This window comes from Malania oleifera, chromosome 11 (assembly GCF_029873635.1).
Source record: "Malania oleifera isolate guangnan ecotype guangnan chromosome 11, ASM2987363v1, whole genome shotgun sequence".
Taxonomy (NCBI): Eukaryota; Viridiplantae; Streptophyta; class Magnoliopsida; order Santalales; family Ximeniaceae; genus Malania; species Malania oleifera.
Genome location: NC_080427.1, coordinates 64334392 through 64351557, shown reverse-complemented (window position 1 = coordinate 64351557; position 17166 = coordinate 64334392). Strand labels below are relative to the sequence as shown.

General features: G+C 35.3%; 1 protein-coding gene across 1 annotated transcript; it reads left to right on the top strand.

The window, feature by feature from the left end:
* Positions 1-2980: 2980 nt before the first annotated feature.
* On the top strand, positions 2981-15800 carry LOC131168352 (beta-glucuronosyltransferase GlcAT14B). Its single transcript, XM_058127716.1, has 4 exons — positions 2981-3816; positions 3915-3990; positions 4070-4185; positions 14777-15800. The coding sequence occupies exons 1-4, from the start codon at positions 3237-3239 to the stop codon at positions 15289-15291; spliced, it is 1287 nt and encodes a 428-aa protein (XP_057983699.1). The 5' UTR covers positions 2981-3236; the 3' UTR covers positions 15292-15800.
* Positions 15801-17166: the final 1366 nt, after the last annotated feature.

Genomic DNA, 17166 nt, shown 5'->3' with positions numbered 1-17166 from the left:
GCCACACTAACGATTTTACTAATCAAACAATTTCTTCAATCAAAAATATAAATTTCAATTCAATAACAAATGAGAAGGGTTTTAAATGAAGTTATCCCATTTCCCCCTTTTATATCTTTCTCCTCAATGTTCACGAGCAACGTTCGGCGAGCAACGTTCACCTGCCACTCGTCCCGCCTCTGCCCTTTCTACTCTGCAACAGCTACTTTCTGGTCTCTCTGTTCTGCTTTGTTCGCTCTCTAATATGTGTGCAGAAAATTGAAGGAGAAAGGGTGTTTGAAGGGCCGAAGCAAATCTCGAGGGACCAAGTTGCGAGATTTTCTAGGTGTCAGCTTAGAGTTTATTTCCCCTGCAAATCTCGTAGCTTCGTCTTGTGATATTAATTCCCCAGGTTACCATGCTTCAGCTGGCGATTCATTTTCCCTACAAATCTCGCAACTTGGTTTTACGAGATTTGCTTGCTAGCATGCTACGCATCACAATGAGAAGCCCTGATCTTTTAAATCTCACAGCAACAAGTTGTAAGATTACGTAAGCATTAAATTAGGAAATTTTTTTCAAACAAAATATTATTTTATATTTTATTATAAAATAATAATAAAAATGAAAAAAACTAGTCTCACTTCCTCGCCTTCTCGTCCTCCTCTGCAACAGATGCCTCCCGCCTCTATTGAATTTGTCCCTATTTGCCCCGCCACCAAATTTGTTGGTGCACCACTAGATCCCCTTCTCCTTTCACACACACATTATGATAGATTATAAAAAATATACAATTAATGATGTTGTAAACATAAATTAATAATACTCATATTTTTAATTATAAAATAATAATATATTGTGTTATTTAGTAGAAAATATCAAAATGTTAATTAACATAAATATCAATTAAATAAAATAAAAAATAATTAAAATGTAAATTTTCATGGAAAGTAATAGTTTATTTACTAATATTATCAACATTAATTTAATAATATTTTTTTATATATTATAATATATTAATTAAGTGATAAGTAATTATAGTAATAACATTATTATATTATATTTATTCAACATTTATTATAGTAAAAATTTTTCTCATATTACTTATTCTTTTAGTAATAATATATAATCAATATTTATTTTCAAACACAACCAAATACTACTTCAACACTTTTCTAATTCAATACTTATCATACTTATTAAATCAATATTCTATTTTTTAAAAAAATAATTTTTTTATAAGTGATTCTAGAGAGTCTCTTGTTCCCATTATTTTAGTTGGTTGAGCATAAGTGTGCTTTATAATACTTTAATATTGATGGAGGAATATAAAGTAATTTAATATTATTTTTTAATCTATTGAAAGCTCATTATTCTTTGACTGCACAATGAAGGGTAAACATCTCCTATCCCTCTTGTTATATTTTATGCACTAAGTTTGAAGCCTTAAGGATATTTTGACAATCTTATCGATTTGTCGAGCATGGTTCCCAAATTAAATAAAAAAAAATGCGTGTCGAATGTAATTCCAAATGACTATCTTAAGAGGTGTTCATTTAATTTAAATGACTTCTGATTTAAGGTTAAGTTCGACTTGTTAAGTGAACTGACAAGATAACATAGTGTATAATAATAACTTTTAGTTTTCTTAAAATTGATTAAATTGAGTCAAATGAGAGAACATGCTGGATTTGGCAGTGAGAAAATTTAAAGTTTTTTTTTTCCTCCATGTTTACCGCTTTTGAAAAATGAAAACGATAAACAATTTACACCCAGATGGTTAAAATTAAACTAATAAATTTTATTTTGGCCTAATAATAAATTATATTATATTTATAATTATTAAATAAGTATACAATTAATAAGACAAATATTTTTTATATCATATAAAAATTTTTGGTTTACGTCGTCATCTCTTTATTTACTAGAAAGAGGGTTAAGATTAAAAAACAACACTTATTCCGACATTATATACCAAATAAATAAAATAATTTAATGTTAAGATTTTGCAATTGATTAGAAATCAATTTAGAAAATCAAATTAAAATTCAATATTTAAGAGTTAATAGTTAATACTTAATTTTATTAGTTGATAAAATTTTATACTTCAATATTAACAATTTTTATATTTGAATCCTAAAAGAAATGAAGAAGATTGTGGGACGGGAGATGAACTTTATTTCAACAACCCAAAAAAAAAATTAAACCACACCAACCAAACCAAATTAAATGTGTCAAACATTAAAAAGTGCTACCCTTTAGTTAATTCACTGCCACTTGATTAATGCCCTAGATCTTAATGTACGCGTTTATTTACCAAACAAAAAAGAGTAGCTCTCTTTTGACGAATGGTGAGGTGAGATGGGTCCTAGGCTCGGATTTGACGAATGCCTAATTGGCATCGAAAGTCGGGATTGATTAGAAATCAATTTAGAAAATCAAATTAAAATTCAATATTTGAGACTTAATAGTTAATACTTAAGGGAACTAGGGGAGAAGACCGTCGTTCCATGAGTTTAGTGTTGTATCAAAGGATTCGGAAGACTTGTTGATACCTGGAGTTTCCAAAAAATTGTTCTCCTTTTAATGGACGTTCAATTTGGCGTTCAATACTTACCATTTTTACATGTGACTTTGCCTAATTATTACCGACGCCTAAACACTTGTTAGACTTTTTTTAAGATTATTTAGGACGTTGACCAGAACACCTCTGTAATGTACTGTTGATTTGGATTCTATTCAATAGTGCCGCGACATATCCTAGGCTAGTGTGACGACAAATCCCAGCCCCGCGTACCGTCGATTTCCTTTGGCTCTGTTCTGAAACGAATCTCGATCGTGCACTCCTTTCAATGATCCAATAGTTTTGAGCTTTGACCCAGACGCACGCGATGGTTGAGGACCGTCCGATCTGAACTAGGTGGACCCACAACACCCGGCTCCGCAGCCGTTCGATCGGAATTCAGGATCAATATATTTTAAGCTTTCGATTACCCAAAAAAAAAATAATTAGATTAGATACAGCTTTCAAGTTTCATCTGTAACATCTTTTAGCTTAGCTGCTCGTTTCACCTACCTGCACTCAAACTATCCCGCAGAGAGACAGAAGACTGGTTCATTGATCATCTCTGCAACTTCCTTCACCATATGAAGCAACCCATTAAATTCAAATCACGTCGGGAATTTTTGTAAGCTGTTTCTCTGTTCTTCTCTCTTCTGAGAGAGGAGAAAGAGACGGAGGGAGGGATTGAGAGGGAATGAAGAAATTAAGGAGCTATTATCTACACCTGAAACACCCACAAACAATGGAGCGAAAATGGGTAATACCATTAGCGATAGGCTCCATAGTTTCCCTATTCCTTCTGTTTCTTACAACCCTAACATCGCCTGATGGTTCTCCTCTGCTCCCTATCTACCGCTCCATCGCTGAAACCAGCTCCATCTTCGTTGAATCGAAGATTCACCCATTGCCCATTTCGTCTTTTCCTCCGCCGCCGCGGTTCGCCTACCTCATTTCCGGCTCCACTGGCGACGGCCACATGCTAAGGCGCACCCTCCAAGCTCTCTACCACCCCAACAACCGCTACGTTGTGCATCTAGACCTCGAGTCTTCATCCGATGAGCGCCTTGATCTGCTGAATTACGTCAAGAATCAACCTGTCTTTGTGAAATTTGGTAATGTGAAAATGATTACGAAAGCAAACCTTGTAACGTACAGGGGACCAACAATGGTGGCGAACACGCTACACGCCGCGGCGATCTTGTTGAAGGAAGGTGGGGACTGGGACTGGTTTATTAACCTCAGTGCGTCGGATTATCCCCTTGTTACTCAGGATGGTAGGCGGTGCTTTAATTGTTCTCAATTTGAAATTATGTCTTGTTTCAATTGTTTTCTGCATTCGTCGATTGATTGGTTTATGGGTTTTAATTGCCAGATCTGCTGCACACTTTTTCGTATTTGCCACGCGATCTTAATTTCATTGATCATACTAGCGATATTGGGTGGAAGGAGTAAGGAAATTTCTCCTTTTGAGGTTTCCTATGTGTGTTAGGCTGTGAAGGTGTCTTACTAGTTCTTCTATACGTGTAGGTTTCAAAGGGCAAAGCCGGTTATCATAGATCCAGGGTTGTACATGACAAAGAAAGCTGATGTTTTCTGGGTTACACAGCGAAGAAGTGTGCCGACAGCCTTTAAACTCTTTACAGGTACATCATATTTATTTTTTTCCCTCAAGTGTATTACCTTTTACTCTAATTTTCGTTAATTCTTTCTCTAAGCTAATGAATTTGCCTATTGGAATGCTCTCTCTCTCTCTCTCTCTCTCTCTCTGCATAAGTATCTTGAATACAATATGATTCATTTTCCCATGGAACTTCTATGTGGCTATCTTAATTGTCAGCTAGATCTGTTTGGTTTTCTTGGGGGTGGTGGTATCACGTATGTTTTTGCAAACTTGAGTTTTGCTTAGCATATGAAGCTAGGACCTAGAGCTGGAATTTGTTTTGCATGGAAGAAATGGTTTTTCTTTCGTCAATGAAGGTGTTAGGGGTGTTGTTGCTTTGTAGTTTAATGGGCTTGGTAGACTCTCTGGTGGTCTGCAGACTGCAGGGGTCTTATCCTTTGTTTGTTGTTTAGAGTTGATTTTGGGTAGTGGTGTATAGACTTTATCTACGGTCCTAGTTAGCTTGCTTTGAAGTTGTCTTATCTGGACAAGTTGACTACGCCAGTCTGTTTTGGTCTCTATAGTCAGAGGTGGTATTTTAGTGGAGGTTTTATTGTCATTAGATCATTGGGTGAAAAGTTGTGAGGATTGAGAGTTATGACAAGTGCAAGGATTTTTTATTTTATTTTTTTCTTAGTTGAGATTGCCAAACCTAGAGATATTTCCTCATTCTAATGCTTACTTCACTTGGATGTCATGATTGGAGAGGCTTGTTTCCTCCCATCATGATGTGCTTCTGTTTGCTAATGGTTCCGCACCGCGTGCACGCGCCGGGGGGCGGGGCGGGTTGGGGTAGGGTGGTGGAGATAATTTTCCCTATTTTGTTTAGGATTGTTTGTTTCAGTGTGTTTTCCAATTATTATCTTCTGCTTTTGGAACAAAAGACGACTTGGCTTGAGAATATGTGGCTTGCACATCATTCTCTTGTGAGTTATGTGGAGGTTTGGTGGGAGGAGCATTAGATATGGGTTGGGAAGGTTTTAATTTTAGTCTTGGAACAATGAGATTTTTGGTGATCTTAGAGTCTTGACAAATTGGCGGAATGTGGGTTGTTGAATGATGAGGATTTGACTCCTGAAGAATGATTCAGAAGATACTGTTGTCAAGGAGAATATAAGTTTAGACATAAATATAGAGAAATGAGGTTAATGATGGTGACTGTAAGATCTGATTTTTTCATGGGCTTTGCTAGTGGGAGAAGATGGAGGTGCTTCATTAGGGAGTCAAAACACAACAACAGCAAGAAGCCTTTAGTCGAGTCAGATAGGAATTAGTTAAGGTTGGAGTCTAATAGGAGAGGAGATTACATGGGTCTGCAAGGATGTTGCACATGAAGGGGGTTCGTGTTGGCCTGATGATTAATGTTGGATAGGGGTTCATATTAAGGCGGAGAAAGCATGTTGGTTAGAGGAATGCTTGATGTGGAGGTCAGATCATTGATGTCTGAGATGGAGGGAGACAAGGCTCTAGGGGCTTCGTTTGGTAAAGCTTTTGCTGTCTAACAGCTGCTTTTTCCTGCCAAAAGGAATATGTTAAAGTGTTTGGTAAAAAAAAGAAAAATGGAATGTTCGGTCCTGCGATGCAATTGCTGACCAACAACAGCTTGTCAGGAGAAGGGTAATTCTGGTTCTGCATCTGCAGAAGTGACCAGGCAATTTAATGGATAGTATTGTCAATGTTATCCTTGTGTTCTTATCAAAAATAGGAAGAAGCTTTAACAGGGATATCATGGAAAGCTTTGCATTGGGTGAGAGGGGGGGGGGGGTATTCAGTTTACATTGGTGTCTGCTCTTCTTTGTGGCAGAGTTGTGGGATTTTTTTATGGGTTGGAGATGGCTTTGGATGATGCATTTTTTTAGGTTTTGTTAAAAATGGATTTTTGATATAACATTAGAGATGATTTTACTTTATGTAGAGCCTTCTTATCCTCATGGCTGTCTAATTAATTACTGTCAAGAATGGTTTTGAAAGAAATGGAGTATCTCTATTCAGCAGTATGCACATTTATAGAAAGGGGAACCGGGAAGCCATTTGGCTTCCCTAGGTTGATCTCATTCTGCCTTGAACGACTCATCATCTACAAGCTGTCTATTCAGATGACTTCAAATGCTCTCAGTATGTTCATAGATATATTTCCAAATACAGTCTAGACAGAGTAAAGCATTTAAGTTCTCAATTGCAGTTTTTGAAAAATTGTTAAATTTTTTGACAGAGAAGTCAACAATTTCTCTGCAGGGATTTCTTGGCAACACTTTTCACGCAGGGACAACTCTTCTAAATAGAGGCTAGGTTTAGATGGTTTTAAGATAGCAGTTTTCTGGAGTTGTTGAAAGGTTAATGAAAGATGATATTGTATTATTATGAAGTTTTTCATCAATTTTAGAGCATCGAGTGGTCAGGAGAAGTGTTCAATCCACTTTTATTACCCCTGCCCTAAAAAAGTTTGTTCTTGTAGACCCGGTTTGTTTGACGAGATGAGGGGTCAGTAGGATAAGATATGATGTGCCTTCTCCTCCCTCATTTGGTTGCTTTATATGAGCAAAGGATATTGGATCTTAGGCTCACTCATCCCACACACTTGATAACATTATACATGTTATATGATATCCTGGAATATGGGGAGGGATGGTTAAGTGCCTATATAACTACAAGGTTTTGGGGCGTGCAATCAGTCAATTTGGTGCACTTATTAACTTAATTGAAAAATTTTGGCTGTATAGTTTAGAACAACTGAAACAGCGAACTCAGTGGAGTTAGCTGAAATTGATCTAACAGAATTTTTTTTATGATTGTATAAGGACTGGGAATGCTTGAGTTTTGAACTTTCATAGGATTGAACTTAATAGCTGAGGAGATTTGTTTACAGCAATGTGGCGCTGTAAATGGCTGATATTTTCCAAGCCCTTAGTACCGGCGATCAGAAGTGCTTTGATCCTTATTGTTTATCTCAAGGTTCTCCTTCCCGTGTCTTCGGCACTTAATTATAAGAGGGAAAGATAATGAGGGGTCAAGGTGCATAAGGAATAATAATAATTTTTACCAAAAAAGAGAAGAAATAGTTTTAAGGTAAATCTAGTTCAATTAAATCCGCTCAATGATATTAATTTTGTTAATCAAACCAAAAATTGTCTTTTTTTTAATTTTTCATTTCAACAGACCAAACTTCCAAACCAAATTAATCAGATGTGTTTGTTCAGTCTGCTAATTTAATTTTTAACCAAAATTTGTACACCCTACTAAAGTGTATCCTAGGCCAGCTCCTTATTCCACATGCAAGGAATAACGTTGTTATCTTTTGCTCCATCAAACATAGAATAGGTCGGTAAATGTACCCTGTTGATTATCCTATACAAAACAAACAAAGTTATAAAATAAAACTTTATCTTGGGACATGCCATTCTTGCGTGATGTATCGCATCATGTACCATCTCATCTCATCTCATCCTACTTCTTAAAAGAAAAGGAGAAATTTTTTACCAAATGGAGCCATGAGTGAAAGGACAAGAGGCCTAATTGTCCAATTACCTTTACTTTTCAAATCTCATTTTAGGATTCTTATTGGAATGGCGGAGAGGTCGGAGTAGATATATCTTATGGTTGGACATGGGTGATGGTAAGAGAAGCCACTTGGTTGGTGGTTAGTGGACATAAATTGGAGTGGGATTTGAATCCTAGGAATTTGGTTTCAACAAATATATTTTTTGTTGGGTTGTTGTGTAGGTAGGTTTCTTAAGAAACATGCCCCTTATGGCTCAATTTTTGTAAAGTATGATCTTTGTCGTGTACTAAAAATAAGTATGATCAATTAATCGTAATAAGTGGAATGCTAGGTGGACATCTATGCTGCTCATGCAAGTTCTTAGAATTCATCTCAGGTGTCTTATCGTTTTTTTCCACTTTGCATTAAGTTGGAGATAGCTCTTCTATTCATTTTTGGAAGGCACTTGAGTGGGGATGTTCCTTTTGTTTACTTGTATATGTATACCTGTGTATTCGTGATGCTCCATTCTCTTCCTTTATTATGTGAAGGGATTTTTTCTAATGGTTTATTTATTTAATTTTAGGGGAAAAAAAGAAGGGGAGTCTCATTGAGAGAAAAGTGTATAAACTTGTTGATTTGTTGCGTGTTTTTCATTATTTTGTTCTTCATCCCAGATGCAATGTTAAACTTTGGGAAGGGGATTATTCTAGTAATTTTCAAATCTTTCTATTGCTGTTGCCAAAACCCTCTTCTCATATTCTCTTCTCACTAGAGAAAGTAAATGGAAGGAAGATGTGCCTCTCAAAATCAAGGAGTTCACCTGGACTTTGTTGCTTAATGTTAGGGCTGAGCACTACTCATTTAAAATTGAATTGACTGACAGAATAAAAAAAATTTGGTTTGGTTAATTAGATTAATTTGGTCAGTTTGATAAAAAATTTTCTTTCTTTGTTAGGTTAACGTAAATTTTTAACCAATTAGCTTAATTAACTGGATTTCAATTAATTATAATTTTTTAATTAATTCATATTCAATATTTCAACATTTTTAATTTCATTAATTTAATTTTAGGGCAGTGACAATAGGCAAGAGTGAGTTATAGTGTCAACAAAGGCAAGGAAAAGGGGGCAAGGAGTGTTAAATTTATAGCCTTCTAAAGCTGGTTTGTCTACTGCTTTCAAACTGATGTAGGACAAGGGTGGACAGGGAGCCCCCCTGCAGCCTGCCCCAAAAAAGGGGGTTAATTTGGAATTTGGAGTCATAATTGAGTTAACCATACTAATTGAATGCTCATCCATACTCAACATATTAACAATCATACAGGTGAAGACCCAGCAAAGCAATCAATCCTCATATTTATGTGATGTATTCAGATGGCTGTGGCATAGTTTTAGATAGGGGTCACTGTCATTTTGTGATGAATTTTTGTGGTCTCGATATTGTTGCATATTGCCATTTTAGTGGGAATAAAAAGCACAGCCATAGTGGCCTACTTCTTGCTACTGCCATGTACTGGCCTTATGAACTGTTGCCATCATGTTATAACACAAACTTATGTTTTTATTTTCCACTTTTTGTTCTTATTTGCTCTCATCTTTCCTTTTAGTAAATCAGTCCTGATTAGCTATTGGAAGAGGAGGGGGAGCGGAATATTATAATGAGGATGACAACAATACAATTTTTTTTTTTTTTGTAATATTCAACAAAAATGCATTAATTGACAAATTTTATTAAGAATATGTATATATTTTTAATATTTGTAATTCAATATTTCTTTTCTGTGTTGTTCCACATTTTCTTTTCTAGTTTTTGTCTTGTTCAAGTTAACTTATTTTTTAGTGACAAGTTTTATGATTATAATGCTGTCATTTTATAGCTTAGGTTATATAATATCTGTCGGTCTAAATTTTTAGATTTTTTAAGACCTTAACTAATAAAACAATGGATCTTGTTATTCTGTCGTATGATTTATGTGCCTAACTGATTAATATTTAGATCATTACAATCCTCATCTATTATGTTTCATCATTTATTTATCATGTAGATGATGAATCAATGATATGATCTTGAAGTAATGAAAGTGAAAATGAAATATAATGTTCTGTCAATATCATTTTAAAACCAATATAAATTTTATTATCATTATAAAACAATGTTAGTATGTTGAACTAATTGAATACAATGAGAATCTTATTAAGCAATAGAAGCTTAAAACATATAAATCTACCAGCATAGACGAGGATTTGCATGCTTGAAAAAATTCATGGTCATTAAAGGCAGTTCCGCAATGTAACATCTGTTGCCCACCCTTTCTGATACAAAAATTACTGCTGCGCTATGTCACCTGCTACCACCATTTAAAACCGTGGGCTACACAATTTCTGTGCAAGTTGTTTTTCATTTTTAGGGAATTGTGGGTGATTGATACCATAAAAATATGGGTGAATTGTGGTAGTAATAGGTTTTTTCTTTGTATGAAAGGGAAGATGTTGTAGCAATGTGGCTGGTTTTCTATTCTTTCTGAGGAAGGGAAGGGACCACTACATTCTTAGGGATGATTTTATGCCCTAGAACTTGCTTCAGAATAGAGATGTTTTTCTAGCTTTTGTCTTGGGCTTCAGTTTCTCTTGTTTTAGGTTGGTCATTTGAAATTTGAATGATTGCAAAGGAATTCCTTGGTCTGCAGCTCTTTTATAATTTTCCTTTTTATGTGGGAGGATGTCATCCTGTTCTCTTTTCTAATCTCTTGTTATTCCTTATAAATGTGTGTATTTTTTTTTTCTTTTTTGAATCAAAATGTTTTGCAGCATTGTACTTTTCTTTTAATTAGTGAAGTAATATAGCACTGGACTAATTGGTCAGTATTGGGATACCTCCATTATAAAATTGCAACTTGTGTTTTCAAATGCTGTAAATTACACAATGACAAGATCTCATCTCAGGGGAGGTTCAAATGCATTTTTCAGGAAAGATTTTTTATGCTGAAATATGTATTTTTTTTTTTGTTTTTGTTGAATAAAAAATGGTTTTGCAGCATTGGACTTTTCTTTTGAGTAGTGGAGTACTGTAGCTTTGCAATAATTGGCAGATATTGGGACAATTCCATTATAAAATTGCAACTTGTGTTCAAATGGTGCAAAATAAACAATGACAAGATTTCATTGTCAGGGGAGATTCAAATGCATTTTCGGGAAAGGTTTTCTATTTTTGATTGCGCAAATGTATACAAAAATTTGAGTTTGTATTGAATTGGATATTAGATTTTTTTTTGATATTCACTTTTACTGCTATCCATGAGTGTTATAATCTGTTTGGACTTCTAATAGCATTGGGGAAAGGCTTTAGTTTGCCCTGTTTTTCTATGCTTTACCTGTGTTATATTGGGGAATGTAGTCTAGCTTAGAAGTTCATAGGCATGAGGATTTAAGTCTGATATATGATCTAGAAGTTGTATTTGAGAGGTAACATTGACCTACCAAAAAAAAAAAAGGAAAAAGAAAAAACTCAAAAACTGTAGAAGTAAGGTGAAGAATTTTGCATAGCCAGCACATTTGAAATCCTTACTTAGTGAGTTTTCTTTCCCCCATATTGTGGACAATATGGTTTTAATATGGGTTGGGTTTTATTACTATTATTTTTATTTACTTATGTAGCATGATTCTAACTCTTAACAAATTGGTTGTAGTGATCCATTATTCCCTTTTCTGTTGTCTTCAGCTCTACAGTAGTATTTCACATCCATGTTATGTTCCATGAACATTATTTATAAATTGTTTTCTGCATAGGTTCTTGTTGTATTTACTTTAGGGATACAATAAATTGTTTTCTGAATATAGATTCTGATTGGATTTACACAACATATACAATCATTTTGGTGCTTGCTTTGATAGTGTCAATATAACATGCTACTAAGAGTTAGCATCTTGTTGAAGAATTTGCAGTCTTGCCTTCTCTGATCAACACACATGCGTGTGTCTACATATATTTGTAGAGAATTTACATGAAAATTTTATTCCCACCTGAGTAGTATGAATCATTAACTTATTTTATTTCCAAGAAATGAAAAAGAAGCTGTAAGTAGAAACATACAGGAGTTGACCATTATGGAGAATCCCTATATAGGACTATCCCTCCTCCCATCTATTTTTTTTTATCGACTAAAATTCTGCTTTTGCTTTAAGGTATAAATTATTGCTGTATTCTATTAATGTGGATAAGGTTATTTTCAAAAGTGGAAGTTCAAGTAGACCATAAGACTACATTCTTCTGGTAGGCAGACCTTAAAACTACATGCCAATACCTCCCATCTCTTTTTTTTGTTAATCAACTTAAATTCTGCTTTTGCTTTAAGGTATAAATCACTGCTGTATTCTAGTGATGTGGATAAGGTTATTTTCAAAAGTAGAAGTTCAAGTAGACCATAACACTACATTCTTTTGGTAGGCAGACCTTAAAACTACATGCCAATATAGAAGGTTTCCTTGTTTAAATGGTTTCCATAGATAATCATGATTGTGGCAAGCTTGGTTTTGCTTATGCTTGTATCATGCAATCAGGCTTGAAGCTTAAGCTTGACCTTGGCTTCTTGAATTAGTAAAGGAGCCTGAATGAGCATGTTAACAAACGGATTTAATTACTTGGGAACCACACCTGTCAATTATTGGCTTTGGAGTTTGTTATTTTCTTAAGTTTAAATTTAAACCCTGGCCTTGGTATAGTCATGCAATGACGATTCTGATTCATTAATCAATGCTGAGACAGCCAAAGGATTGCATTTATATTTTGAGATGTGCTTCTTGTCAAACACGGGAATATTGGATCTAATTAAGGTTTTCAATTGAAGGCACCTTTTCCTATATGCATCAATTACTTATTTTGTGTTCAATTGTTTCTTTGCTGAATGATGGTTTTAAATAGCAATATAATATAGTTAAGCACAACAGTTTAAGCAGCAAGTTGGAGTGGTAGATATTTGACTGAATTTTTTTAAAGCATGCACAGCCTTGTCTATGTAGGTAGACTTGCACATCTTCATCCCTTTGTCCTTCGTAATAAGATTTTTAATGTGTTTTGGATCCTTGGTGCAATCTACTAACATGTAGCTTGGCAAGATTAATAAATTTGTATTGGCCTTAAAATGCTATTGCAGGGGGAAGTTACGTGCGCACACACAAAATTCCATTTTTCTTTACTTTATGAGCATAAATATAAATAGATCATTGATTAAGCACATGAATAAGTGGATAACTAGATCGCAAATTTGACAGATAAATAAAGAAGCAAAATAGAGTTGGTATGCACAATATACATCATCAATCTGTCAAGCTTCATAAAACATGTAAAATTAGGCAAGTTCTATTATTTTTATTGTTGAAATTCTTAAAAAGTTAAATAATATATACCAAATTTATCATAAACTTACATAGTCACATTTTATAATCAAACTCATACAATTATAGTATCATAGTCATAAAACTTATTGATGAAGATTTGTTGGAATGCCAAGAAAATATATAGCCCAAGATAATTACTATTTACTTGAAGAAAATAGAAGTTACAAAAGAAAATATGGTCATATTAAATTGTCAATTATTCATCTTTTATAAGTATTACAACTAATTTGTGCATCATTGTCTTGTTATAATCTCCTCCCCCTATTTTCACATGGCCAATTGGGATTGATGTATGAAATAGAAAAAGGGAGAAAATGAAAAGGAAAGTGAGAAAAAAGAATGAAAAAGTAGTTTTTTTTGTAATAATTCTGTTGCAGCTGAAGTGGCCTTGTAGCATCCATAACAATCAGTAATGGTCGCTGCAGTTGCTAGTTTTGATTCCCACTATCATGGTGGGATGTAGTGGTTTTTGGATCCCAAAAAGTTCATGTAATGCCTTCATGTAATATCTGTCCACATACTTTCATTTGGTTCTTATAGCACTCTTGCATTGGCATAAATTGATAAACATATTAGATATTCATATATTTTCGGATCTCTGTTATTGGCTATTGATTAAAATGATAAATTCTTTTGGACTTTCGGATTAATGTACCATTAATCTCTTGCTCAATTGGTTTGAGGTTATGATTTTGTGTGAACATTTGTGTTTGAGTTTTAGTGACAAAGTTAGTTTGTGCAGAAAAAAAGAAAAAGAACAAAATCATTAAATTACGTATAAATTCACAAGTCCTGTAGTAGGATTCTATTTTTATGTCAATTATTGCATCTTTAATCTAGATATGACCCAATAATATTTAAAATATCTTCTCATGTAACTGCCTAAAATTGATACGTGGTGAATTTATCATAAGTATTATGTTTGTTTGCATCATTACGTCATATGTCATGATTAGTATATGTTATTGTATGGCCAATATATGATATTGGCAGTTACATTCATTGATTTTTTTGCAAAACTTGTCTGGTGAAATTGTGCTACCCTACTTTGCATGACTGCTTGATATTTCATGGGCTTTCCTAGATTTTTGCATTTAACCCCTTGAAGCATAAAACCTCGAATTCTGTTTCAGAGGGAGCTGGCTGAAATTATCTTTTTTAATCAACATGAGCTATTGTGAACAATAAATATTTCCCATGGTGATTGATGCGGGATGTGGGATATTACTTTTTTTTTCCTTTTTCTTCCCTTAAATGGAGTTATGATGATGTGGAAACAGTTACAACTTCAATCCTTTTTGCCTAACCTAATGTAATCTGCACTTCTTTTTAAAAAAAATTTTTGTTTCCTTTTGATAATATGCCCCAATCTTGCTGTTATTTTGACATTTTCAATTTCAATGCAACAAATCAATTGCAGAACATTAAACTTCTTAGTATTTATGATATTGAAGTTATAGCTTAGTCTAGATTTATTTTAAAAACAAAATTTTAAAATATAATGACACAGATCCTTATACAAAAAAGTTGTGGACACGACCATTTCATCTTATTAAGTCATTCCATGCTATTGTGATCAGAAATTTTTTTTTTTCAATGGATGGCTTAAAATGTATCACACAATTCTACTCTAGTCCTAGGAAAATGTTGGGTGATATTGGAAATTTTATTTGATATTGAAGATTCTGTTTCTCTGATAGGTTCTGCTTGGATGATGCTCTCTCGTCCTTTCATTGATTTCTGCATATGGGGATGGGACAACTTACCGCGAACTGTTCTGATGTACTATGCGAACTTCATATCCTCCCCTGAAGGCTACTTCCACACAGTGATCTGTAATGCTCAAGAGTTCCGTAACACCACTGTGAACACGGATCTCCATTTCATTTCATGGGACAATCCTCCCAAGCAGCATCCCCACCACCTTACTATTGCTGATATGCCACGAATGATTGAAAGTAATGCTCCATTTGCAAGAAAGTTCCGCCACAATGATCCAGTGCTCGACAAGATAGACTCTGAGCTCTTGTTCAAGGGTCCAGACCTGCTTATTCCAGGTGGATGGTGCATAGGAAGTTCGGAAAATGGCTCCGATCCCTGCTCTGTTGCAGGTAATACTTCAATCTTGAGGCCCAGATCCGGTGCAAAAAGGCTGCAAAATCTGATCACCTCTCTATTATCGAGTAATAACTTCCGCCCAAGGCAGTGCAAGTAGCAAGAATCCAGGTTATAAAACACTTCTCATGCCATTGGTTTATTTTGTTATCAGCGGATGGAAGATGTGTAACGAAGTTCGTGTTTCTTCCACCTTGGGAAAAATGCTGGCAAGCATGCTGGACAATCCTGGTGGCTCATTGGGTATCACAGATGAGATGATGAAATGAGTTGGTGGAAGGAAATGAACTACATAGCTGGCGTTGCTTCCTGCTATACAGTAACATGCTATTCTAGATGAACTAGTTTTTGTGTACTAGTAGCTCCATATTTTTCTTTGTTTTCTACTGTATTCCCCACGCATCACCCTTTTTCAGTGTAGAAGCTCCATGGACGATGGTGGTATCCCCTACTAGGGGTGCCGGCTTGTTCATCATGGTATTGCTGATTGAGGGAGAACTCTTAGCAGTAGATTGAAAGTGAAAGTTAGGAAAGAAGGAAAGTCAGAGGAAATTCATTATACACGATATGTAATCAGTTTTTCTTTTTTAATATATTTTTTTTGTCTAATATTTTATATCTAGAAGATAAACAAACCTTTCATCAACAAATTCAAAAAGGGTTCGCCCCTCATTAACTCAAAAGCTTGGAGGTAACCCGTGTTTTAGGGATGGTAAAATGGGTTAATGGATTTGGATGCTCGTTTAATAATCGGGCCGTAAAAGGATGGCTCATTTGAAAAATATTTTTTTTATCAAATCTTAAAAAAACATAATATATATATAATGTTTGAGAGTGAGAGTGAGAGTGAGAGCGGCGGAGAGGGAACTCAAGAGTGAGGGAGAGGGAGACTGAGAGCCGAGACGGAGACGGAAATTGAGAGTGAGAGTGAGCCGAGAGGGAGACTGAGGGTGAGAGCCTAAGAAGGAGACTGAGAGGGAGAGGGAGACCGCGATTGAGAGCCGAGACGGAGACAGAAATTGAGTGAGAGTGAGAGCCGAGAGGGAGACTGAGACTGGCCCACCTCACAGAAAGCACAAACCCATATTAAAGAATACGGCGCAGAGTCAGGCTCAGATAAATGATTAAAAAAATATGAAAAAGATTAAAATAATAATTAACAGGGTTTTACAGTAAGAGAAAAATGGGGTTTCGTGTGTGGGTTCATGGGTTGGGGTGCCTGTGAACTAGACCTGAGCCGATCATGACGACGCGAGTGAGTTGCGAGAGGATCTGTAGAGGAGAGAGCAGCGGTGAGAAACGGAAAGGAGGGCAGCGATGAGAAACGGAGATGGTTGGATCCGGATTCATCCATTTATAAATGGGTTAACTTACATTAACGTTTATAAATGGATTAACTTACATTAACTCCAGATTAAATGGATGGATCACAAATCATCCCTCGAATTTTAGCCCGTTTTGTCGTCGAATTTCGACCCGTTTTACCATCCGTTTTTACAGAGTTACACTCCACGAGGGGGGGCTTCTTTCTGAGATTAAAGTTATTTTTCCTCCATCCTCGAGCCTGCTTCCTTCTATCCTTCACCAATAACCCAAAGCTTCTGCTTGCTTTTGAGAATTTTAAGACCCCTCAAGCATAAAGGCCTGCTGTCCTCATCACGAAAGACCAGACAGGCGGCTAGTTCTCCTGATTTTCCTTCCAAGCAGCATCACACCAAATTGATTTCATGCGTGGTGCATTCCCATTCTGTCTTCCTGATTTTGCTCCCTTTGATTAAGTGCATGAGCCTGCTTCACTGAATCAACCCATTGTCATTGAACATTTGTGCTCTTCAATGATTCTATTATAATACAAGCTCCAATTTTCAAAAATGACTTTATTTCTCCATTTCCAGATGCACTTGCAGAAACACGCAAATAATTCGATACTGTCAACAGTTTCAAGGAAAGGCCAATTATTTTCTAAAATAGACCT